Genomic DNA, 25,707 nt, shown 5'->3' on the forward strand with positions numbered 1-25,707 from the left:
TACAGTTAAAAGATCATTCTTTTTGGCAGAGGAAAAGAGTCAACAAACCAACTAAGTGTTAAGTGCCTACTATGTGCCAGCCTCTGTGCTAAACAGCAAAATTTGAGCTGAGCATACCTGCCTTCTCTCCAATATCAATGATCATCCCCTCTACTTTGAGCAAGGATCCTATCAACGCCTCTTTGATCCTTCAAAAATTGCTTTTGTAAAAGTCCTTTTTTGCTGGTGACAACCTTACCTTTTCTTGCCATCCTAGCTCATTCTTTAGCACTTATTACCCTGCTCTGATGGCACTGTGCCATGCTTTAATATTTGCATTTTATACAGTCATACAGCCTATTGCAGTAGCTTCTTGTTGGTCTCCCTCCCTCAATTCTCTCCTCACTCTAGTCCATTCTCCATTTAATTGTCAAAATGATCTTTTTTGCTTAAAAAATAAATTTATTATTTTCAGCATTCTTTTTTTTTAAATTTTGAGTTCTAAATTCTCTCCCTCTTCCCAGCCCCTCCTCAACTCAATAGGCAGCAATATAATATCAATTATACATGTGAAACAATGCAAAACATTTCCTTACTGGCAGTGTTGTAAAACAAAACCAAGAAAAACAAAGAAAGTGAAAAAATTACACTTCAATCCGATTTCATCAGCTTTCTCTCTCTGAAGGTGGATAGAATTTTTCATTATGAATCTTTCGGACATGTCTTAGATCACTGCATTACAATTGATCATTGTTACAATGTTGCAGTTACTGTGTACAATGTTCTAGTTCTGCCATTTCCCTTTGCATCAGTTCATACAAATCTTCCCAGTCTTCTGAAACCATCTCCCTTGTCTTTTCTGTTTGGGTTTTTATTTTGGAGAGGGGAAGGCAGGGCAATTGGGGTTAAGTGACTTGCCCAAGGTCACACAGCTAGTAAGTGTGTCAGGTGTCTGAGGCCAGATTTGACCTCAGGTCCTCCTGACTCCAGGGCCGGTGCTCTACTCGCTGTGCCACTTAGCTGCCCCCTTGTCTTTTCTTATAGGACAATAGTATTCCATCACAATCAAAGAGTTCTTCCTAAAGTACGTAGCTGACCACATCACCTGCACCATTCATTAAATTCAAATGGCACTCTACTATATTCTGGATCAAATATAAAATTGTCAGTTTGACTTTTAGATTTTTTTTACTACCTCACTCCTTCCTACCTTTCCTTTCAGTCTGGTGATACAATTCTGTTCCTTTTCTTTGTCTGTCCCTCATGGCTGAAATACTCTTGTACTTCTTTCTGGATGCAGCTCAAATCATGCCTTCCAGAAGAAGCTTTACCCCTTCCCCTTCCCTCTAAGGTTATGTCCCATTTATCCTGTACATGCCTTATATGCGCATAGTTGTTTGCATGCCATCTCCTCAAATAGAGTGTGAGCTCCTTGAGGGCAGGAGCTATGCTTTTGCATATCTTCAAATCTCTAGCATGTACCACAGTGTCTAATAATGTGTTTAATCAATGTTGACTGACTTTCTGACAAATTCTAAGATTGAAGGGGGAACTTGAGGTTCCCATCATTTCTAATTCAGCAGTCAAATCCTCCTTGTGGGTCAGAAATAGGCTTCGAATAGCAACTCTCTTCATTGCTTCATCCACATTTTAAAGGCTGAAATTGTCATTAAAGCAAGCCAAGAAATTATTAGCTATTGCTTTTGGCAAAGAGTGAGTTCCAACAGATGTCCAGATAATTGAGGTCCCCCATCACTGCTATATCATGATTCCATGCCAGGCTTGTGATACAAATGCCTTATCTGGTTTCTCTCTGTGTTCAGGTAGTCCTGTAGGATGCTCAATGATAATGGCATTTCTCTTCCATCCTTCTTTGTTCAAAATCTCTCCTTCTTTCTTCACCCATGTGGCTCCTGGATTTGTCACATGATTATATTTTCTCTGTATATTGTCCTACTCTGCCACACCCTACTTCTACCTATCTGGGACATGTGCTAGCCTTCTTATTGTCTCTTGAGGGAAGGTTTAGTAATTGTGATTTTATATTGTTTTATTTTATAATTATAATGATAAGACTCCAATATAGAGCCACTTAGGCTAAGTAGCCCTAATAACTATAAAGCACATGGGCAATGACAAATACTTTTGTACTTTTCCACTGTTCGTATGTTTCTAACTTCCTAAAAGGTCCACTGTTTGGACCTTTCATCAAGCAGTTAATATTTGAAGCTTCTGATCTGATAAAACTCCTGACATACTAAAGTGGCCTATGAGCCACTCCTTTCTGCTGTTTCAGACCAACTCAAATCCTTACCCAGTTTCTGGGCCTGATAAAGAAACTCCCCTGACCTCAACTGTTATGGATAAGTAACCACAAGAATTTCTCCCCCCACATCTAATTCTGATTAGTAATGCCCCCTCCCACATCTGGCATCCATTACCTGTTCTCCACTAAACCCACCATATGGCATAAAATGTTCCAGTCTGAATCCCAATTTTAAATGTGTATTTCCTCTATCAGGACTCTCTCCTCCTTAACCTGGGTAAGTTTCTTGTATCTGTAGGGAAAAACTTCTGTCTGTTTACAATGCCAGACAGCGTATGTATTTGCTAAGGGGGGAGGGGGGAGGGGATCTTGCCATATAGCATAATAACAAAGCTCCACTTTGGACTAGCTTCTCTAGTCCAAATTCCCCAGAACCAATTTCTTGTGAATCCCCAGACCCAAGTCTTTGCTTTAACCCAAGCCATGAAGCCAACCAAATAAAGCAAAAGGGGAGGGAATAAGCATTAGTTAAGTGCCCACTATGTGCCAGCAGGCACTGTTCTAAGCACGTTTTACAAACACTATCTCATTTGGCCCTCACAACAACCCTGGGAGGCAAGTGCTAATATTATCACCATTTTCCAGCTGAGGAGGGTCTGACCCCTTCTTTCTAAGTGTCTTGCCTAGGGTCGTACAGCTCAGAAGAATCTGAGGGCAGAATTGAACTCAAGTCTATCTGACTCTAGGCCCAGTACTCTATCTACTGCACCACCTACCTAGCCTGGTCAATCTATACAGTTTTCTCCCTCCACCTCCAGTGGCCATTTAAAGCTTTTTTAAAGTTGCACATTTTAAAAGTAAACTATTTTTTAAAATAAACAATTTAAATAAAATTTCCTCAAAATTAAAAAGAAATAACACCAATATGAGGCAAGGTGATAAAGCCACATTATTAGTCAAGTTAAGGATTTCAAGAAACAAGTGAGTCAATAAGTTGATCTAACATTCTACAAATTCCATGGAGAGAGTTACACAAAAGAAGACAATAAGAAGGCAGCTATGCCCACTTCACTGCCACCCAGTGGGTGCCTCTCTTTGGTTGGAACAAGGGAATGAAGGTATATGCATGCCTGCTTCCCAGAAGAGTGGCTTGATTCAGACAGTGGTAATAGCTCTACTCTCTTCCCTCCACCCTAGAAGACCCACAACAGTGCAGTTTTAAACTTAGATGGAAAAAGGGAGCTGGAGTCAATGGACCCCAGGTACCTTTGAATATATCAATCATCAATAGGTTGGATAAGGTGTAATGCAAGAGTGATAGAATCCCTTTGGAGTCAGGGAATATCTTCATGATCCTCACAAATAGAACTCTCCCCATAGGTCCCTTCTTGGGGGACTGCCAATGGATCAACAGCAGGTCAGAAACAGATAAACACTCACATTTTGAGGATTTTGAGGAGCTGCACATTTTAGGAAATCGGGAAATGCGGTGTGACTCTTGGACACGGTAGTACTTTTCACACAATATAGTAGAAAGAAAAAATAGACTTAGGGGCAGGAGATCTAACTTAATAGCCCCAGCTCTGCCAATTACTGTATGAATAGCTTCTCTCAGCCTCGCCTTTTTCATCTGTAATTTTTTTTCATCTGTAGAATTAGAGAATCGTTCTGTAAAGCACATTTAAGCCACAAAGCACTATTTAAATAACAGCTATTTTTAATATTAGAAAAAACACTAGAAGGAAAATCCAGACAAAGAGCAAGTCCTATACCCTATAAAAGGAAAAGGTTTTGCCATTTTACAGATATGCTCAGGGACCAGTAAATTCTACGCTAAGCTCCATACTTCTTGTTTTGGGGAAGCTATGTTGGTACAGTGTTGAGGAGACCTGCTACAATGCTACAATTCTTTTTGGTGGCTAAAAAAAAACTTCTAATTCATTTGGTATCTTCACTTATGTCTCAAAGACAGGCCAGATGACCTCTTAAGTCCATTCCTGCCTCTGATCATTTGACTCCACTATTTTGTCTTTTATATTTCCATTTTCCCTATTAAGCTGAAAGAGAAAAGGATGTGAATAAACACAACTGGAAATATTTTAAACTGACAAATAAAATAGAAATCATTAGAATTAGTTCTACTTACTACAGAGAGAAGAAATTTGTGAATATTGAGAGTGAAAGGCCAAAATTTCGTTTCAAATATTTTAGTCATTTTACCTTATTATATGGAATAAATTTTGAATGCTTATCTTAGAATGAAAAAATCTGTATTATTAAAACATTTCTTTGTTCTCCTAACTGATGCTGTCTAGTTAAATTAACATCACAGTTAAACTCTTTATGAGCATAAAATAAACACTGTTGAGATAAAGGAATTGTGAGCATTGTCCTTGCTGCAGGACTGAGGTAGCATCTTCTAGAAAGTGGCCATCCACAGCCTGGACTCTGATTAGCCAACCATCAGTGAAAGAGCACTGCTGATAGCTCTACTCAAGAGCCTTCTAGTGAATGGTGGGCGGGAGGAGGGGGCTACCAAGGGGGAAAGGTTTAAATAAGTTAAAAGAACCAGAAAATGCAACAATGTGTCACAAATGTTAGGGTCATTATGCCTGGGTAGCCCCGGATATTAACAGTTGCTGAAAGTGAAACACTATCCTTAACTTAGCAGGCAATGAGCCCTGCTCAGATCCAGAGATCTTCTGTACAACGAGGCTGGCATTTTACAGTTCAGTGCTAGATAAAACCGACCTTGGTATCTTCCTTGGTCTTCTTTCTGTGCATATTCTGCACTGCAACAATTTAGGGTCCATAACGTGTCACTTGCTATAGTTATAACCATAGGGCCCACTTGAAATATGTATGCATAGAAAAAACATTCAGTGAACTGCAAACATTGTAACAAATCCAGAGCCTTTCCATAGGTTTAAAGTTTTACCCAGAGCTGGAAATGCTACGGGTTAATCATGCTAAGATTGCTGTCAGTGAACTGCTTGGATTGCAAAGGCTGGTATCCTTATGCCCCCCCCCATACCCCTCCCCAAAGACTGATTATGCAAAATATTGTCTGGACTAATGTTGAACAATTTTCCTAATTATTGCATGAAATGGGACGAACTGAAAGGTTTGCTCAATTATCCTATGCATTTAAGAAATGCAAAATGTCTCCATCTGAACAGCTGAAGGAATCTGAAATAAGAGGAAGGAAAAGCTTGAAATATAAGGATTTTGCAAAATTATTTAAATTTTAGCATGCCTCTATTTTTCCTTAATGTTTCTGTGTATATACATATATCCCACATATATATGTATGTATAATGTATACAATATGGGATAAGTGTATGTATACAAATATAAGATATATACATATACACATTGGGATACATATGCATTTATAGGGTAAATATGTATACACACATGGGATATATACATATATACATACACATATATGGGATATACATACAATGTGCACATAAATAGGTTATATACACACATTTGGGATATATACATATATGGGATATATAGATACATACACATATATACACATATATGGGTGATATAAAAAACAGTGGGACCTTCTTTATTTTCAATTCTTTGTCCACAAAAGCAAGACAGACATTTGAAGAGGTTCAGTATAGGTTTTGCTGGAGTTTCAGAAACCTAAAGCAGGAACTACTTTGTTTTGTTTTTTCCTCCATATGTGCCTTTCCCATGAATGCACACCCATTACAGGACCAAAATATCAATATTCTGCATCCATCAGGTTCAACCATCTCATGAGTTGATATAATGTAAAGTAATGATTTCTATTAGGACAGCTGGGTGGTACAGGGGATAGAGTGCCAGGCCTGGAGTCAGGACGACTCATGTCCCTGAGCTGAAATCTGGCCTCAGACACTTACTAGCTGTGTGACTGGGAAAGTCACTTAATCCTCAGTTTTCTCATCTGCAAAATGATCTGGAGAAGGAAAAAGCAAATCACATGCAAAGCACATATATATCAGTATCTTTGCCAAGAAAACCCCAAATGGGGTCATGAAGAATCAGACAAAACTGAAAAACAACTAAACAGCAACAATACACATTTCAAAATGAAGTCAGTCCTATTAAATCTATTTAGGAGAATTAGGTAAGAGCTGGGATTAATCTCTATTAGATAATTCACAGTAGGCTCTACTTTAAAACTTAATTCAAAGCCTCAGGTAGTGAAGTTTGGGGATGGCACAAAGGACTATTTCTCCACTTAAACCAGGAGTGAGAACACATCAATAATAAATTGCTTTCTCCAGCCAGAACCTGTACCCTATTTTAACGAATTGTTTCCTCTTCAGAGAGATGAATTTTACGAGTTAAGTATTTCCATTCAAAGACAATCTCTGGATTCACCCTATGATGTGAACAATGCATTCATTGCTACTGAAGGACTTAATTGGCCATGTGCATCCTCTGAGTAAAGGATATATTACTAAATACCCAATAGTTGATCCTTCAGGAGAACAGGATACCCTGGGAACAGTTGCTATTTGGCCAGAGTTCTGCCAATATTCTCTTGCCTAAAAAGAGTATGCTCATTGCCTTGTCTCATAACCAGGGACTTAAACTCAATGGGAATGGGTCAGCATTCATTGATTTAGAATATTCAGCTCAAACAAACAAAACAAAACTACGTGGTAGAAGCAATTAGTATTCGATTTCAATATGACTCAGCTCATGAGTGTGGGGAATATCATTAAAGTCTGCACTTGCTTTACATATGCTGCATAATTATGAAAGTAGAAGACAGGGAGGAATCACTAAGGTTCTATAAATGTACCCTGGGTCAGAGGAAACAGATGGTAAAAGGAGTGAGTAGCAAAATCAACCTGGAGCATGCAGGAAGCCAAGGAATTCCATCCTTATGGTAATGACCAAAAAGTGACCTATGAAGCCACTGATACTTTTAGGATAAGCCACAGGGTCGATGGTGTTATCTGGTTCTTAGGATCCTCAGAGGAGGACTCCTGCTCCTTTTTCCAGTGGTAACTGAGCTGTACAAAATCATACTGAGATCGGTCCACATCAAGAATTTTTTTTTTAGAAAAAAGGATTTTAACCCTATTGTGAAAATTACATATAGTTCACAGAACTTTAGAGTTGGAAGGAGTCTCAGAATCCATCCAGTACAATTAATAATATTTTTTTATTTAAAAAGTCCTTCTACAATATACCAACAGGTGGTCATCAAAACTTTGCCTAGAAAACTCCATTAAGCAACCCCCATTACCTGCTAGAGCAACTCATTTTGCTTTTGCCTAACTCTAACTGTTGGGAAGTTATTTTCTGTCCTTTACATCATGTAAATCTGTCTTTTTAAAACTTCTAACCATCACTCTTACTTCTGTCCTCTGGGCTAAAACAGAATAAATCCAATCCCTCTTCCATGGGCCAGTTCTTTAATACTTAAAGGGAAATACATTCCCCTAGTCATATCTTCTCCATGACCATTTCCTTTCATAGACTTTATGTGCAATGGATTCCTGGCCTTTTGCTCTCTAGCCCTTTGTGAAATGGTGGGCACTAAACCAAGTGCAATACTCCAAGGGAGGGTCTGACTGGGCGATTCAATTCAATAAACATTTATTAGGTAGCTACTATGTGTAAAGTATTTTAATGGATGCTGGGGAGGTGAAGATAAAAAAAATTAATCATTACCTGTCTTCAAAAAGCATCCATTCTGTTGGGGAGGATGGTAATGCTGAGGGCGATACACACAAAGGTAAGAAAACAGGGTGATTGGAGAAGAAAAGGAACTATACCAGTTGGAGGGGGGAGGGGGAAGATCTGGAAAAACTTCAGAAATGTGGGACCTGGAAGGAACATGAGGATTCTGAAGGGCGGAGATGAGGAGGGTGTGCTCACCAAAATGTACAAATGTGGGGAACGGAAGGACAAGTTTGTGGAATTGCTTTGGTTGGCACAGAGAGGAGGTGAGAAGGAGCAATGTGAACCGAAGAAAAAGATTAGATCCATTACACCAGAGAGGACCAGAAACATCAAACTAAGGACTCTGTATTTCATCCTAGAAGGAACAGGGAAGAACTTTGAGAAGGACAATGCCATGGTCAGACCTGCACTTTGAGATTATTTTGGCAGTTTCATGAAGGATAGATCAGGGAGGGGAAAACATGAAAGCCAGGAAACAAGAGGGTACTATAAAAATCTGAAGGAGAGGTGATGAGGGTCTGAATTAGGATGGTGTCTCTGTTGGTGGAAAGATGAGGACTGGTATAGGAGATGTCACAGAGCAAAAGACAGGGAAGAGCTGATAAGGTTCTCCAGATGTATTCCACTCCTGTCTCTCTGAACACTTCCATCACTCCCTCAGACAGAAGCAGCCTTCTCCTCTCCCCCTCCTCTCTCCAGCTTTTCAGCTCCCTTCTATGCGTTGTCTTCCCAAATTAGGATGGAAATTCCTTCAGGGCAAAGAGTGCCTTTCTTTTTGCCTTTATTTGTATTCCCAGCATTTGGCGCTTTGTCTGGTACATATTAAGCACTTAATAAATGCTTCTTGACATGTTATTTGGAATAGGCAGGACATGTTCCCTTGCCCTTGAACCAAATGACCTAGAAGAAGATAAGGCATGCACCTCTCTTCAATACAAGACTCTAAGAGATCAGTGCCCTAAGTGATTAGAAACTACATACTATGAGAGTTTAGAGTAGAGATGCATCACTTCTTTTTGAGAGAAGAGAAATCATGGAGGAGGTGACATCTGAGAGGAACTAAGAAGGATTAATGGGATGTGCCTTGTCAAACATGAAGAAAACCAATACCAGTGGTGGGAACAAAAGGAGTGAAATCAGAGAGGTGGGAAATCACAGTATTCATTTGTAGAATGGCTAGTAGTCCAAACTGGATAAATATATTCAAGATCTGGGCAACTCAGTGGCTCTACAGATAGAAGGTGGGGTTCCTTAAATGATGGGCTAAGGAGTTTAGACTCTATCCTGTAGATAATGGGGGCCACCACTGAGATTCTAAAATTGGGGCTTGCTGGGACCTGGGATTTCTTTGGTATAGGGAAGTTCAGTCAGTCAGTCAATAAACATTGATTATGTGCCTATTATGTGCTGAGCACTGGGGATACAAAAAGAGGCAAAAGACAGTCTCTGCCCTCAAGGAGGTTACAATCTAATGATGGAGACAACAAATAAATAAATATGTACCATCAATTTATGTACAGGACAAATGGAAACTAATTAAAAGAGGGAAGATATTAGAATTAAGAGGGGTTGGGAAAGTCTTCTTTAAGAAGATGGGCTTTTAATTGAGACTTGAAGTCAGGGAAGCCAATAGGTAGAATGGAGGTGGGAGAGCATTCCAGGCATGGGGGACAGCCAGAGAAAATCCCTGGAGTTGGGAGATGGAATTTCTTATTTGTAGAATATCCAGGAGGCCAGTGTCACTGGATAGAAGAGTATGTATCAGGGAGTACAGTGCAAGATGACTGGAAAAGTAGGAGGGGGCCAGGTTATAAAGAGCTTTGAATGCCAAAGGATTTTCTATTTGATACTGGAGGCAATGGGAAGCCAATAGAGTTTAATGAGTTGAGTGTGATGTGACCAGACCTGTACTTTAGGAAAAATCACTTCAGCGGCTGAATGAAGGATGGATTAGAGTGAGGAGAGACTTGAGGAAGGCAGATCCCCCAGCAGACTATTGTAATAAACCAGGTGTGAGATGATGAGGGCTTTTACCACTGGTGGCTGTGTCAGTAGAGAGAAGGGGGTGCATTTGAAAGATGTTGCAAAGGTGAAATTAACTGACCTTGGGAACAAATTGGATGGTGGAGGGGAGCAGTGGTGAGAGATAGTGAGGAGTCAATGATGACACATGGGTTGTAGGCCAGAGGGACGGGAAAAAATGTTTTGTCCTGGATGGCAACAGAGAAGGTGTATGTGAAGGTGTGGGAGTGGGGAGTTGGTGGGGAGGGGGGAAGATAATGAGTTCTGTTTTGGACATAACGAGTTTAAGACATCTCCTGAACATCCAGCTTGAAATGTCTAAAAGGCAGTTGGAGAAATGAGAATGGAAGTCAATAGAGAGATTGGGGAAAGATAGATTTCAGAATCATCAGCAGAGCTGATAATTAATTCCAAGGGAGCTGATGAGACCACAAAGTGAAGTAGTATAGAGGGAAAGAGCAGAGGACGCAGGGCTGAGCCCTAAGAGACACCTAAGGTTAGAGAGTATGATCCGGAAGAGGATCCAGCAAAGGAGACAGAGAAGTGGTCAGATAAGTAGGCGAAAAAGCAGGAGAGAGTGATGTCCTAGAGAGAACAGACTATCAAGGAGGACAGAGTAATCAACAGGGTCAAAGGCTTCAGATAGGTCAAAAAGAATGAGGATGGAGAAAAGGCCTTTGGACTTGGCAACTAAGAGATCCTTAGTAACTCTGGGGACAACTCTATCAGTGGAATAGTAAGGCTAGAAGCCAAATTATAAGGGGTTAAGAAAAGATTAAGAAATTCCCTTTGTCATTAAAGGTTGGCAGCTTCTCTACCATGTACAGTTTTAGGCAGTTGCCTAGAGTATGGAAAGTTTAAATGACCTAGCCAGTGGTACTTTAAGAAGATGGATAAGGTGGGAGAGATTGAAATGGTAGATGGAGCAGAATTGGATACAATTAATACAGCCCCAGTCTAGATTTGAGGTGATGAGGACTTGAACCCATATGAGGGCAGTGGGAACAGAAAGAGATGGGGAGGAGAGACAGTTTTTTTTTATTTCATTTAGTAATCATAAAATTTCATGGACTAAAAATATCTTGCAATAGAAGAACCGATCCACCTATGTTTAAAAAACAAAATAAAATTTCTAACAATCACTTTTAGATAGGCTGTGGGTAGGTACTGGACCTATGTGACAAAGCCCTAAATAATGAAGCTCCATCTACCTCTTCAATGTATCCAATCTTATAGAATTACCTAAAGCATTGAGATAGAATTTTAAAAAACAATTACATGATAACTTTATTACATATTTAAGTTGCACATAATAGATTTGCAGTTTCACATACAATCATCTTTTTTCTATTCTACTATGTTATAGAAATGTTTATTTCTTAAGTTCAGAATAAAATAAATAAAATTTTAAAAGATAAAAATAAAAAACGGAATTACCTAGAGCACTAAGATATGACTTGCTAAGGGTCACATAGACCATATATATCAGAGGCAGGATTTGAACTCATGTCTTTCTGGCCCCAAAGTCAGATGTACCATATCACATGGCCATTAATGGGGTAGGGAGGGAGAGAGAGATACAGAGAGAGAGAGACTGAGACAGAGAGAGAGAGAGAGAGAGAATGTAGAGAGAGAGAGACAGAGAGAGAGAAAGGAGAGAGAGAGGGAGGGAGAGAGAGATACAGAGAGAGAGAGACAGAGAGAGAGAGAGACAGAGAGACAGAGACAGAGACAGAGAGACAGAGACAGAGAGAGAGCATTTCAGAATTCGAATATTGCTTTCAGAACAAACTGTTCCTAATAAATGCTGACATACTCATCTTCTATGAGATCATATTTATAAAAATGCTTAGCACAGTGCCTGGCACATAGTAGGCAACTAATAAATGTTTGTTACTTTCCCCCTTCTAAAGTAACATCATTCATGTAAACTGAATTAGTGGAACCTAGTGACTTATACTTTAAGCCCACCCAACTATATGACTTCAGGAATCATTAAAAATGTCCTATGAGATTAGTAATTTCCATTTTATATCCATCCTAACACCAACTATAAAATGAGGAATAATTGATTTTAAAGAAAAAAGTTAAAATCAAATTATATTTAAAAACATTGACCACTTTTGTCTATGATGTTCGACATGCAGACCTTTCACATATTAGTGTGGGCTATAACAGCAGCCCACAGAAGCATTTGTGGTACAGCTGTTGGAGTTTCTGTTCCATAGCAAAAGCCAGCGGCAGCTAGATCTTGAAATGAATCCCCACAGGTTCTGAACAATGATAAACTATATTCCATTAATCTCTTCTCTGCAGGACTCAGCATTTAAAGTAGCACCCTAACTCAACCTCTTCCCTCGAAGTTGCTATTCAGCTCCAGACCTTCCTCACAACTGGGCAGAAGATTGTTTTGACTGGAATCAGACAGGCAGAAGTGCCATGCTGCCAAATGCTTCTTTGTACAACACCTGCTGCCAGCTTCTAAATTCTTGTTATCTCCACAACATGTTTTAATCTTTTAACAGTTGGCTTATTGGTGCGGAGAGAAGGGGTCTTTTGTGTTTCTCCTGGGTTGGCACCCAATCCTGGCACCACGCTGTTCTCGAAGAGATATTTTGCTGGACAGTACCCAAGTGATCTAGATAAAGCAGAGGCGACATGGGCCAGCCAGTCCAGCTTCATTTGATGTTTTTTTTTAAACCCACAGAGCATGGGGCATCATCACCTCTAAGGAGTGACGATGGTGATTAACTTTCTCTTCTGTTACTTCACCTTCTTTTGATTTCATAGCTTAGCTCCAGAGCAATAGCCTGTGGAAGGGGGCTATGAAGATGGAGACTTGTGAATTGGATGAAGTCCTAAAACATGTGATAAAAACCTTATATTCATAATCTGTGACATCCTATGCCAAAATACGTTTTCAAAAACTATCCCTATCAGTATGGATGTATGGGAGGGAATTCCTTTCATTCATATTCATATCCAAATAAGTACTAAACATTTGTGTGTGTGTTAGAAACCCCTTTTAAAGTCCTCCCAAGAAAGGAATGTCATCAGTTCTGTGAAATACAGAAGAAAACAACCCCCTTTAAAATAATCATTAAAATGAAGCTTGGGTGACCTGGATTGATGTATAAAGTGTCATCAGTGCACAAGGGGCATGTCTACATTTTGTGGGCTAAGTGAAAACTCTTCAACTAATCCTTTTTTCCAAACTACTTATGAAACTGGGGCAGTCTACTTATAAAAAGTTAAGTGGATAATAAGAGAAGCAATGTTAGTTCTTACCTAGAGGTCTGATGAATAGAACTAAGTTATAACATAATTTTAAATGATCTACACAGGAGTTCTATAACCAAAACCTTTACTTCTAAAGATAATAGCATAACGGTTGTACAGACTGAATTTAACATATGATTTTTAATGTTTTCACTTTTGAAATTGATTTTAATATTTGTTGTAGTAAATACACTTAAGAAAATGAGTTGGAGAGAATTCCATTAAGCTCAGTGAGCCCTTAATAAGCACCTACTTCTATGTGCCAGGCACTGTGCTAGGCTTCGGAATACGAAGACAAAAACAAAATGAGTCTCTGTCCTCAAGAATTTTATATTCCATGAGAGAAATACAATATCTATATACATGTAAGTAAATACAAAATTTGGCCACAAATCCACCAACATTTAATAAACACCAATTATATGTCAGGCACTAGAAATACAGAGACAAAAATGAAACAGTCCCTCCCTTCAAAGAAATTACATTTTGTCAAGGAAGATAACCAATTAATTCATCATGTGCAGCATGTATACCTAAATATACATACAAATATATATATATATATATATATATATATGTGCACATATATATTTGTGTGCAGATATATGCAAATACACACATATATATAATCTGCAAAACAGCAAAGATGGGAGATGGATTATTTCGTGTGAAAAATATGAAGGACAGCTTGGCTGGAACAAAGGGTGAGTGAAAGGGGACAATGTATAACAAGACTAGCTAGGGAGGTCAGAGATAGGCTTTGAAGGACTTTAAGATTCTGCTCAAACCTCCTCACCAGCAAAAGGTTATTTCTGGTTGCCTGCTCCCCACCTTACTGCTGGTGCCTTCTTTCTGAAATGATGTTTCATTTACATTGTAGGAATCTTGTATGGACCTAGTTATTCCCCATTCAACTGTGAGCTGCTTAATGGCAGGGAATATGCTTTTGTCTTTCTTTGTATCCCTAGCACCTAAGTTGGCACATAGTAGGTATACATAAATGCTTGGTTATGATGATGATGATGATGATGATGATGATGATGGTGATGATCACTATTTATGACAGTATTTATTTAACATAAATACAAATCTACACTTTAGGAATATCATTTTGATGGCTGAGTGGCGGAACTACTTAAAGAAAGAGACTTGAGGCAGGGAGACCAAATAGAAAACTATCACAACTCTCCAGGAGAGAGAGAGGTGATAAGGACCTAAACTAAGAAGATGGACCCATGAATGGAGGGAAAGAGAGGGATACAAGAGATATTATGGAGGAGGATTGAAAATTGATTGGATGTGTGGGATGAGGGAGAGGGAAAGAGTTGAGAGTGAGTGTGAGGTTTCAAAAATATGGACAAACTACTAGCTGTGTGACCCTGGGCAAGTCACTTAACCCCGATTGCCCTGCCAAAAAGCAAAAAAAAAATATGGACAAACCAAATCTAAAGTAATTTCAAGTGTTTCAGGGGTCTCTAGCAGCTAAAGGTATCAGGAAAGGCCTCTGGTAGCACTTGAGCTGAGACTTGAAGTGACCTAGGGATTCTGGGAAGAGAAATAAGAGGAGATTGAATTCTAGGTATGGGGACACTGCAATCAATCAATGATATATAGATGACTGATTGACAGATAGATAGACAGACAGAGATAATCAATGTGTACAGTTCTGTAGATGTCTTTCTTTACGCAGCCCAATGCATCATGGACAAAATAACTCATTCAGCTGTCATTTACAATAGCTAAACTTTAAAATTGGCTCATAACAGAATTGTCAAAGGTCTATAGTCTGCTGTTGTGTTGCACTTATAGATGGTTCAGCAATTTTTAAAAATGGTGCCAATTAAGTGACAATAGATTTTTACTGAGAGCTGTGTTTGCCAAATTGTTCATTTGTGATAGATTCCAAATCTTGTTCTAAATGGATAAAAGAGCAACAGGTTGTAATTGTCAGGGTTATCTCAAACCCTGAGATTGAAGAGTGTGGATTACATGTCCCAAATTCCTCTCGGTAGGAAAGGTTTTACTTGTCAATAAGAGATTAAAAATAACAGTCAGGGGTTGGGCAATAATATCTCTATCTCAAGGCAATTTTAGCACGTATGCATCTAAGGCTTTTGCCTTTTTCTCCCCCGTAATCCTCTTAGTGTCTTCTTTACCTCAATGAGCAGGAAGATCCTGAAATAAAGCATCCTAGAAAAGCCTGTCACCCCTGCCCTGAATTTATCTTTAAAGGTGCTCCTTTTCAGGTTATCAAATTACTATTCCCAATGCACTTCACCTTCCTACATGTAATTGGAGATATTTTCTTGAATAGATTTTAGAAGACCTCATGGCTAAGAACAGTTTTCCTTTCAAAGCTTCTCTTTACTAACCAACCTAACTTCTCTTTGTTTGCTTTATTCTCACTATTATAGTTAGATGGGACTTTCATTCAACTCCACCTCACCCTTCCCATGTATATACTTAGAATTAGAAAGTTTAAGATCAGCCCACCCTCATGACATTTCACTTGTTAATCAGCTCCCATCAACTATAATAAAATAATGTCACATATGAAATGAGTTCATCTCTGATCATTCACCTTTAGTTAGGAAAAATGGATGCTCATACTTGTATAGTAATTCAGTTTGATAACATTTTCGCAGTTGGCAGAAAGAGGGGGTTCCCTGCATTGGGCGTGAGGTCACACTAATGATCTAGAGATCTCCCATTCTACAATCAATCGACAATTAACAAGCATTTATTAAGGACTCACTATGCTAAGTGCTGGGGAATATACAACACTTGCAACTCTCGAGGAGCTTACAGACAAATGGGGCAGAACAGATTTGTTCTGTGAAGTTTGGATTCAGTCAAAGTGTTGCATTTGAGGACCTAGAGGGCCACATGTGGCCTTGAGGTCACAGGTTCCTCATCCCTGAGCTACACTATCATTCAACTAAGCAGGATGATGAATCACATTACTACTTTCTGAAACACAGGACAAGAACTAGGAGTTTTTGTATTTGCATTCCCAGTATCGAGGACTATGCCTTTGAACACAGCAGGTTTTTTATAAATGTTCACTTAGTTGAATTACATTGAATGGCAGCAAGCTAAGAAAATAGAAAGTCCATTTCTTTGTCAGCATAATAATGAGGAAGCTTGGCCTACTAGGTGATCCCAAAGGTCCTTTTAGCTCTGAGGTTCTATGATTTTAATATTCCCTTGATTCCAAGGACTTAGGGCCAACAAGCTAAGTATCACCTAGGAATATCCTTGTCTTATTTCCTCTGCTAGACTATAAACTCATTGAGGACGAGGGATCATCTTTGCAAGCCTAGCACGTTGTGCTTGTTTATAAATGCTTAGTGAACTGTTGTTGAATTATGGGTTTTGGGGGGACAACTATTAGGCTTACATTTAAAAAAATGAACTTTAGTCATCATATAGGCATTTATATGAAGAGTTTTTCTGCCTTTTATGAAATAAAAATGTAATACAAGACATAAGATAAGCAAGCAAGAAAAAATGAAAATGAGCATAAATGCGAAAAAAAATCCATGTAGTAATGATCTGAGGTGACCAAACCAAAGCCCACTTGCACTAACAAGTTAGATGAGTAAAGTAGGCTTGTTCAGGACCCTAGAGCTACTTTTGAAAGGCTGAGAGCTGTGTGATGAGTCTCATTATGCTCAGACTGCCTTCAGCTGATCTAGGAAGCTGCTAGGACTGCAATGGGAATGTGAGAAGGAAGAGAAGTCCTTCTGACCATCTAATGGGGGAGTGGGGAGGAAGGAGACTGAAATGGAGGCAATGGACCAAGGTTCCACATTTCCCTCACCCCTCCCAATGGATTTCCTCTCCAGGATTTATCTAGAATTCCACCTTCTCCACTTGCTTGAAACTTTCCAGTTCTGAATTTGCTCCCTGGTTTTACACAAGCCAATCTGAACATAGTCTGTACATCATCTCGGCTGATGGAAGATTTTTTTCCCCACTTAAGCCTACTACTGATTGATTGGGATGTGATCTTAGCCTGGTTAAGGTGTTTGGGATAACATTAAGGAGGACAGGCTTGATTTAATTGGTTTGTTCAATTAATGCCTACCCTTACATATGTAGTGGGGCATTAGAGATAATCTGCCCCCAAAAGATGGGCAGTGATGACCAGCAAAATGGAAAACAAAAGAACAAGAAAGGCATCCCAACTTTTTGAGCCAAATTAATTTTACAAATTCCTTTTTATAAAGTACGTACCCAGACTTTGTTATGGAGGCAATGTGGCACATTGGCTCAAGAGCCAGGAGACCTGGGTTCAGATTTTGCTCCTGACTCTTAATAGCTGTGTGACCTTAGACAAATCACTAGACTTCTCTGGCTTCAGTTTCCTTATCTAAAGAATGAAAAGGCTCAGAATAAATGTGAGATCCGTTCCAGCCTTAGATCTATGATCCTCTGAATATCACAGATCTTTACAACTAGGGTTCATCTTTTAGTGACCAAAGCATTGCTAAAACCCTAGTAGGTTTTCTAATCCCTTTACCCATGGCCAATGGACTTCATTTTATAACCAATCCACATACTATCTTTTCAACTCTGTACTATTAATAGAAATCGAATTATTTGGCAGCAGAATCAGTGTACCAGAATGAAAGCAATATTATACAAACACTACAAAATGCAGCCATTAGAAAATAACAACTACTTTATCACTGTCATACTTTAAAGAAAAGAATGTAAAAGAGGTAAGAATGCAAAATATAAAGGCAAGCAATAATTACTGTGCAATGTATTTTTCTTTCATTCCTGAGTCTTTTCTTTCCTAAAAGAAAGTACAGAAATTGTGACTCATTCATTTCCATTATTGCAATTGTGTCAGCTAGAGTCACACCTTCCTTGACAAAAAAAAATAACCAAATGTTAAAGGCGGAACTGGAAGCTGAAAGCTCTCTTACAGGACCAATCCATGATGTTGAACAGTATTTTAAGGTTTACAAAGACATAGTGCCTTCCCTCTGCGAATATCTCCAATTTACCCTGTATATATTTTGTTTGTAAGTAAGTTGTTTGCATATTGTTATCACACTGATTGTGAGCTTCTTGAAGGCAAGGATTATTTTTGCTTTTCATGGCATCACCATCACTTAGTACGGTACTTGACATACAGTTGGCCTTTAATAAATGCTTGTTGAGGGGGTGGAGCCAAGATGGTGACTGGAAAGCAGGGACTTGCATGAGCTCCCTACCACGTCCCTCCAAAAACCTATAAAAATGGCTCTGAACAAATTCTAGAACTGCAGAACCCACAAAATAGCAGAGGGAAGCAGGGATCCAGCCCAGGACAGCCTGGATGGTCGCTGGATGAGGTCTATCATGCACAGAGTGGAGGGAAGTGGAGCTCAGCGTGGGAGGCAGCAGGACCAACCAGACCAGGAGTCAGGCAGAACAGGCCCTAGCACCCTGAATCAGTGAGCTGTGGCAGTTACCAGACTTCTCAACCCACAAACACCAAAGACAACAGAGAAGGTTAGTGGGAAAAGCTGCAGGGGACAGAGTTCATGGTTCAGCCACTGCCCCAGGGGCAGCAGGGGAGGTGCAGCTACAGAACTACAGCTGCAGTTACTTCTGGCCCCAGGCCCATGTGGTGGGAGGAATTAAGTGGCAGATCAGAGCAGGAGTGCAGAGCCTGCTGAAGATTTGCATCAGGTCTGGGTTGGTGGTTCTTGAGGAAGGAGGAGTGCTGGGGTGGCAGAGTTGGCTATATAGAAATAGCTCTGAAATCAACGGCACATCCCCTCAAGCTTGGAACAAAGTCCTCTTTGCTCTACAAGCAGTCATACCCTGCTGAAAAACTCAAGGGTCAAGTAAGTTGGCTGGGAACATGGCCAGGCAGCGAAAACGCATCCAGATTCAGTCTCAGACTTGGGAATCTTTCTTTGGAGACAAAGAAGACCAAAACATATGGCCTGAAGAAGTCAACAAAGTGCAAGAGCCTACACCAAAAGCCTCCAAGAAAAACATGAACTGGTCTCAGGTCATGGAAGAGCTCAAAAAGGATTTGGAAAAGCAAGTTAGAGAAGTAGAGGAAAAATTGGGACGAGAAATGAGAATGATGCAAGAAAACCATGAAAAACAAGTCAATGACTTGCTAAAGGAGACCCAAAAAAATACTGAAGAAAATATTGAAGAAAACAACACTTTAAAAAATAGACTAACTCAAATGGCAAAAGAGCTCCAAAAAGCCAATGAGGAGAAGAATGCCTTGAAAGGCAGAATTAGCCAAATGGAAAAGGAGGTCCAAAAGACCACTGAAGAAAATACTACCTTAAAAATGAGATTGGAGCAAGTGGAAGCTAGTAACTTGATGAGAAATCAAGATATTATAAAACAGAACCAAAGGAATGAAAAAATGGAAGACAATGTCAAACATCTCATTGGAAAAACCACTGACCTAGAAAATAGATCCAGGAGAGATAATTTAAAAATTATTGGACTACCTGAAAGCCATGATCAAAAAAAGAGCCTAGATATCATCTTTCAAGAAATTATCAAGGAGAATTGCCCTGATATTGTAGAGCCAGAGGGTAAAATAGATATTGAAAGAATCCACAGATCGCCTCCTCAAATAGATCCCAAAAAGAAAACTCCTAGGAACATTGTCGCCAAATTCCAGAGCTCCCAGGTCAAGGAGAAAATACTGCAAGCAGCCAGAAAGAAACAATTTGAATATTGTGGAAAAACAATCAGGGTAACACAGGATCTGGCAGCTTCCACATTAAGGGACCAAAGGGCTTGGAATATGATATTCTGGAGGTCAATGGAGCTAGGACTAAAACCAAGAATCACCCACCCAGCAAAACTGAGTATCATGCTCCAAGGCAAAAATATGGATTTTCAATAAAATAGAAGACTTTCAAACCTTCTCAGTGAAAAGACCAGAGCTGAATAGAAAATTTGACTTTCAAACACAACAATCAAGAGAAGCATGAAAAGGTAAACAAGAAAGACAAAGATGATGTGTATGATTCATGAGACCTCAATATCATAGTAGCTGAAAGGAATATGGATATATATGTGTCTATACATATATATATACATGTGTGTGTCTATGTATGTATATGTGTAGGTATACATATACACACACACACACACAGGACACAGGGTGAGTTGAATATGAAAGGATGATATCTAAAATAATAAAATCAATTTAAGGGATAAGAGAGGAATATATTGAGAGAGGGAGAAAGGGAGAGATAGAATGGGGTAAATTATCTCACATAAAAGTGGCAAGAAAAAGTGGTTCTGTAGGAAGGGAAGAGGGGGCAGGTGAGGGGAAATGAGTAAATCTTGCTCTCATTGGATTTGACCTGAGGAGGGAATACCATACACACTCAATTGGGTATCTTACCCCACAGGAAAGAAGGAGGAAGAAGATAAAAAAGGGGGATGATAGAAGGGAGGGCAGATGGGGGGAGGAGGTAATCAAAAACAAACACTTTCAAAAAGGGACAGGGTCAAGGGAGAAAATTCAATAAAGGGAGATAGGTTAGGAAGGAGCAAAACACAGTTAATCTTTCACAGCATGAGTATTGTGGAAGGGTTTTACATAATGATACGCATGTGGCCTATGTTGAATTGCTTGCCTTCTTAGGGAGGGTGGGTAGGGAGGGAAGAGGGGAGAGAATTTGGAACTCAAAGTTTTAAAAACAGATGTTCAAAAACAACAACAAAAAAAAAAGTTTTTGCATGCAACTAGGAAATAAGATACACAGGCAATGGGGCATAGAAATTTATCTTGCCCTACAAGAGAAGAAGGGAAAGGGGGATGGGAGAGGAGTGGGGTGACAGATGGGAGGGCTGACTGGGGAACAGGGCAACCAGAATATATGCCATCTTGGAGTGGGAGGAGGGTAGAAATGGGGAAAAAAATTGTAATTCAATCCAACCAGAAGGAATATTACCTTCTAAGAAACAGAACAATTTTTCTATGCTTCCCTGGGCTTGGGTCAGCTTGAACTGGCTATGTATCAGATGATGCATGTTTAGATCTTGAAAACTACCACTTGTGGAAAAGGTGGTATGAAGCTCCTGCATGTCACAGCTAGCCTGTTGGAGATTGTCTTGTATACTGCTTGGGAGACCTTGGACCTGAGGCATGAGGTCCATGAAGGCCGACTGTAAACTCAGAGTAATTCTGCAGGACATGTGCAGAGTCAGGGCTTCAAGGAACTGTGTATCACCAGCCACATCTTCGGACTGGCTCCACTTGATCCACAGGTTAGATGGGGGCTTATGGCAATTCTGCCCGTCCTCAGAACCTTGCTTGCTTTGATAAGTCAATTCAATTGCTTCATAGAGATGGTAGAAGAGTTTTCTGATGGTGTTCTTGGTACCTCAGATGTTTTCCGACGCATGCTTATATGCCTGGAGGTTGCTTGGCAGAGAACCTATTGATGTGAAATAGCCTTTGTCTCTTGAAGAGTTTTCTCTAAAATAGTCTCCATCTTCCTCTGAAGATTCTTGGTTATTAGCCATATGCAGTGAGATTGGGAGGTATTTGTCCATAGTCTCTTTTAATTCTTCTAGTGTTTGTTTCTCCTCTTTGATTTCAGACAAGATTTTCTCTTCATCAGACACAGATCTCATGGTAGGACTATTGAGGCTTATGTTATCTTCCCTGTTTGAGTCACCACTATTGGCATTCATTAATAAATTGGTTTCTTTCGATGGTCGAACTTCATCGAGTATGATCTCTTTAGACAAATATAGTTCCTCTTGCGATACCTGTGGTCCATTCATTCTCTCTTGGCTGATAGGTTCACTTGAAGTTTTGGCCTTGATCCTAGCCACAATCTCTTTTGCATCAATAAGTGTATCAGAGACAGTCTTCTGCATCTGTGATGGGCTTGTTCTGGTTTCTGGTGACGACATCTGAGAATACAGCCACCAAAAATTTGTAATTCAAACTTTTGTGAAAATCAATGCTGAAAACTAAATATATTAAATAAATTTTTAAAAAAGACAAAAAAAATAAATGCTTGTTGACTTGATTTGACTTGACCAACTCTATGATATAGGTTGTTGTTCAGTCATTTCAATCATGTCCAATTCTTCATGACCCAATTTGGGGTTTACTTGGCAAAGATCCTGGAGTGGGTTTCCATTTCCTTCTCCAGCTCATTTTACAGATGAAGAACTAAGGCAAACAGGGTTAAGTGATTTGCCCAGGGTCACACAACTAGTAAATGTCTGGGCCAGATCTGAACTCAGGAAAATGAGTCTTCCTGACTACAGGCTCGGCACTGTATCCACTGTGTTACCTAACTGCAACATGACATAGGTAGTTTAACATTCTCGTTGTTTTGCAGATGAGGGTAGGTTTAAAGAGGTTGTCACTTCCTCATACTCGTGAAGCTAAGAAGCAGCCTAGTCTCAATTTGAACCCACACTTTCTGTCTCCCAGTCTAGACTTCTAACCACCATATCACAATACTTCTCAGAGTGCCTGTAGAGAGCTTAATTATAAATGTTGATGTGATCAGTGGAACAAATTCTACAACTGAGAGTGGAAAGCTTGGAGCAAAATTTGGGACAGTGTTTCCCTACCATTATCTAGGAAAGAAAGAGGGCTCAGACCAGTGGACAAGATGGTTTGGGTGGCTTGTTCAATTCTTTTCCTCATTCTGACTCCAGGTACTCAAATGATAATCTATACAATAAAAATTATTATAATTATGAATAATCTGTTGTCCAGCTATGAAAATTAATCATTTTTCTATGGAGAGATATTTTAAATTCTATCCATATTTCCACTTAAGAAAAAAAATTTTCCTTATTGGAGTGAATTCTTCATGTGAACTTTTAAATAAATTTTCTGTGGTGATGAGGGAGAGGAGGTTGGATGACATCTGTCAGGTTTTTCCAAGACTCAATCACACTGGAAATATTAGGAGCTGATGATTATGTAACACTTCATATTCATTGCCTCTTTCAAACATCACAGATTTGTAAAATTCCATTTTAGAGATGAAAAAACTGAGGCTGAGAGAGGTTAAGGGATATGCCAAGTAACTCACAGAACAAGAATGAAAGGTTAGATTCAAACCAAGGTCTTGGTGACTCCAAGGGCAGTCCTCTGTCCATTACACCATACTGGTGATCTGGGTCTTAGATGATAATGGAAGACAGAGATAACAGGAAAACCATTCTTGACTATTTCTCCTCAACTTCCACTTATGAGAGCTGTCAAGCTGGGGTCCACTAAGATCCACTGTTGTGGTGGAGAACAAATCCCCTCCACACCCAGACTGAATAGCTTGTCATTATTTCTTATGTTCATTTTTTTTAGAAAATTTCCATCATTTATGGCAAGATATTGCAAGTTATTAGTTGTTGTGCCATTGAGGTGAGTCGTTTTTTTCCTGCTTCCTCTTTGGCAAAAGCATAGGTAATACTGCCTACCCTACAGGGTAATTCTGAGATGTGAACCAGAGTTCAAATCCTGCTTCAGACACTTACTAGCTATGACCCTGGTCAGTACTCATAATCTATCTCAGCCTCAGTTTTCTCATCTGTAAAATGGGAATGAAGATACTTGGCCTTTGTTGTTGTGGGGTTTTTGTGAGGATCAAATGAGATGACATATGTAAAGCACATTGTAAATCTTAAAGATATCTAGATATCTATATCTATCTATACAATATCTATATCTATATATATATATATATTTTATATTGTCCAATTTAGTCAAAGTTCTTCTATATTGGAAAGTAAGAAGATAATTCAAAGTGTTTTTTTAAAAATTATGAAAAATGTTGAAATCAATATCAAATGTTAAATTGTTTACAAACCATTTAATATTAAAGGGTCTAAAAACAAACTCTATAGGTCTAAAATGGGAACAGACTAGCTAAGAACAAATAATCAAAATAAGAGGTGATTATAAGAGAAGTAAAGAAACAATACTGAACCATCCTGGAACCTAATATGTAGGCAAACTATATATACTAGGGTCAGGAAGTAATTCTTCTATTCTAACTCAGCAGTGGTCCCATAGCTAACTTTGTTGTTCAGTCAGATGGGAGTGTCATTTTTGGTCTTTGGTGGACCTGTGCTCCTAATGTGCAGACCAATAATAGATCCAAATAGGATCGAAGTTCAGTAATATCATAACATCTCTTCCAGTTCTAGGACAGGTCCTCCATTTCACCCCTACCTGTAAATTAATGAAAACCATAGCTACCCTTCTGAAATGTCTGAATCTTAGAATGTTAGAGCTAACAGGGATTTTAGAGATCATTTCATCCAACACTCCCTACCCCAGTTCGAGAAATAAGGAAACGGAGGTGAAGCGGGGACTGACCCACAAGCCCATTGCTAGTGTGGGCCAAAGCCGTGATGATGACATACATTTCCTGACTCTCCATCCAATGATCTCAATGAGGTTTTTAAGAATAAGCATAGAGATGAAAGAGCTATACAGATACAAGCACTAGTTTAGAATTTAATAATTCCATAGAATAAATGTGTGTCTGTCAGCAATTGTGATGAAATTGTACACAAATCTGTTATCTTCCCAGACCTGGGATTTTGTCCTACCCCTTATAATATCAGAAAATATAGAGGATTTTGTTATTTCTATAGCATACTTGTACAATTCTTGAAAGTTCACAAATGCCAAAGATAAAAGCCTTTTTTCATTAGTAGCTCATTGTATCACAAAGTCCATTTTTAAAAATAAATTAATCTGGTCAACTTGGAGGTGCAGTGAGTAGAGCACTGGCCCTGGAGTCAGGAGGACATGAGTTCAAATCCAGCCTTAGACACTTGACACACTTACTAGCTGTGTGACCTTCTGCAAGTCCCTTAACCCCAATTGCTCTGCCTTCCCCCTCCAAAAACAATTTTTAAATGAATCTGTTGAGTTTATGACCCATTTCTTCATACCTCCCTAACCATACACAGGGATGGACTTCTAAACTTCCTTATTTCTGTCCAAGGTGCTGCTATCTTTTCAATCCTCCCAACTCATATCTTTTGACATTTTCTTCATCTCCTCACTCTTCATCTCTCACATATCTAATCAGTTGTGAAATTCTGCCATTTCTCCCTCCCTCCCTCTACACTACATACATCCCTCTTACATACAGCGTCTTTTCTCTTTACTTACATGATTCTTGCCTTCCTTCAGAACCTCACCACCTCTTGCCAGAATTATTGCAACAGACTCCTAATCAACCTCCCTACCTCAAGTTTCTCACCACTTCAATTCATCCTCCACTCAGCTGCCAAAATGACTTTCCTTAAGTGTAAATCTGGCCATGTCACTCCCTTATTCAATAAATTTTAATGGCTCCCTTATTGCCTATAATATAAAATATCATAACCTCTATTTGGCTTTTAAAGTCAACCTGGAGCTAGTCTATCTTTCCAGACTCACTGCATATTACTTCCTTTCTCATACTCTATACTCCAAC

The 25,707-nt window shown here is 39.2% G+C and overlaps 1 protein-coding gene across 1 annotated transcript in view; it reads right to left on the reverse strand.

Annotated features, from left to right (window-relative positions):
- Nucleotides 1-25,707, reverse strand: part of DCDC1 (doublecortin domain containing 1) — a 494,261-nt gene that overhangs the window by 291,428 nt on the left and 177,126 nt on the right. The window contains 1 exon segment of the mRNA XM_036765123.1: nucleotides 21,656-22,162. Within this exon segment, the coding sequence (XP_036621018.1) occupies nucleotides 21,656-22,162 (507 nt within the window).

The sequence above is a fragment of the Trichosurus vulpecula genome, chromosome 6 (assembly GCF_011100635.1).
Source record: "Trichosurus vulpecula isolate mTriVul1 chromosome 6, mTriVul1.pri, whole genome shotgun sequence".
Classification (NCBI taxonomy): Eukaryota; Metazoa; Chordata; class Mammalia; order Diprotodontia; family Phalangeridae; genus Trichosurus; species Trichosurus vulpecula.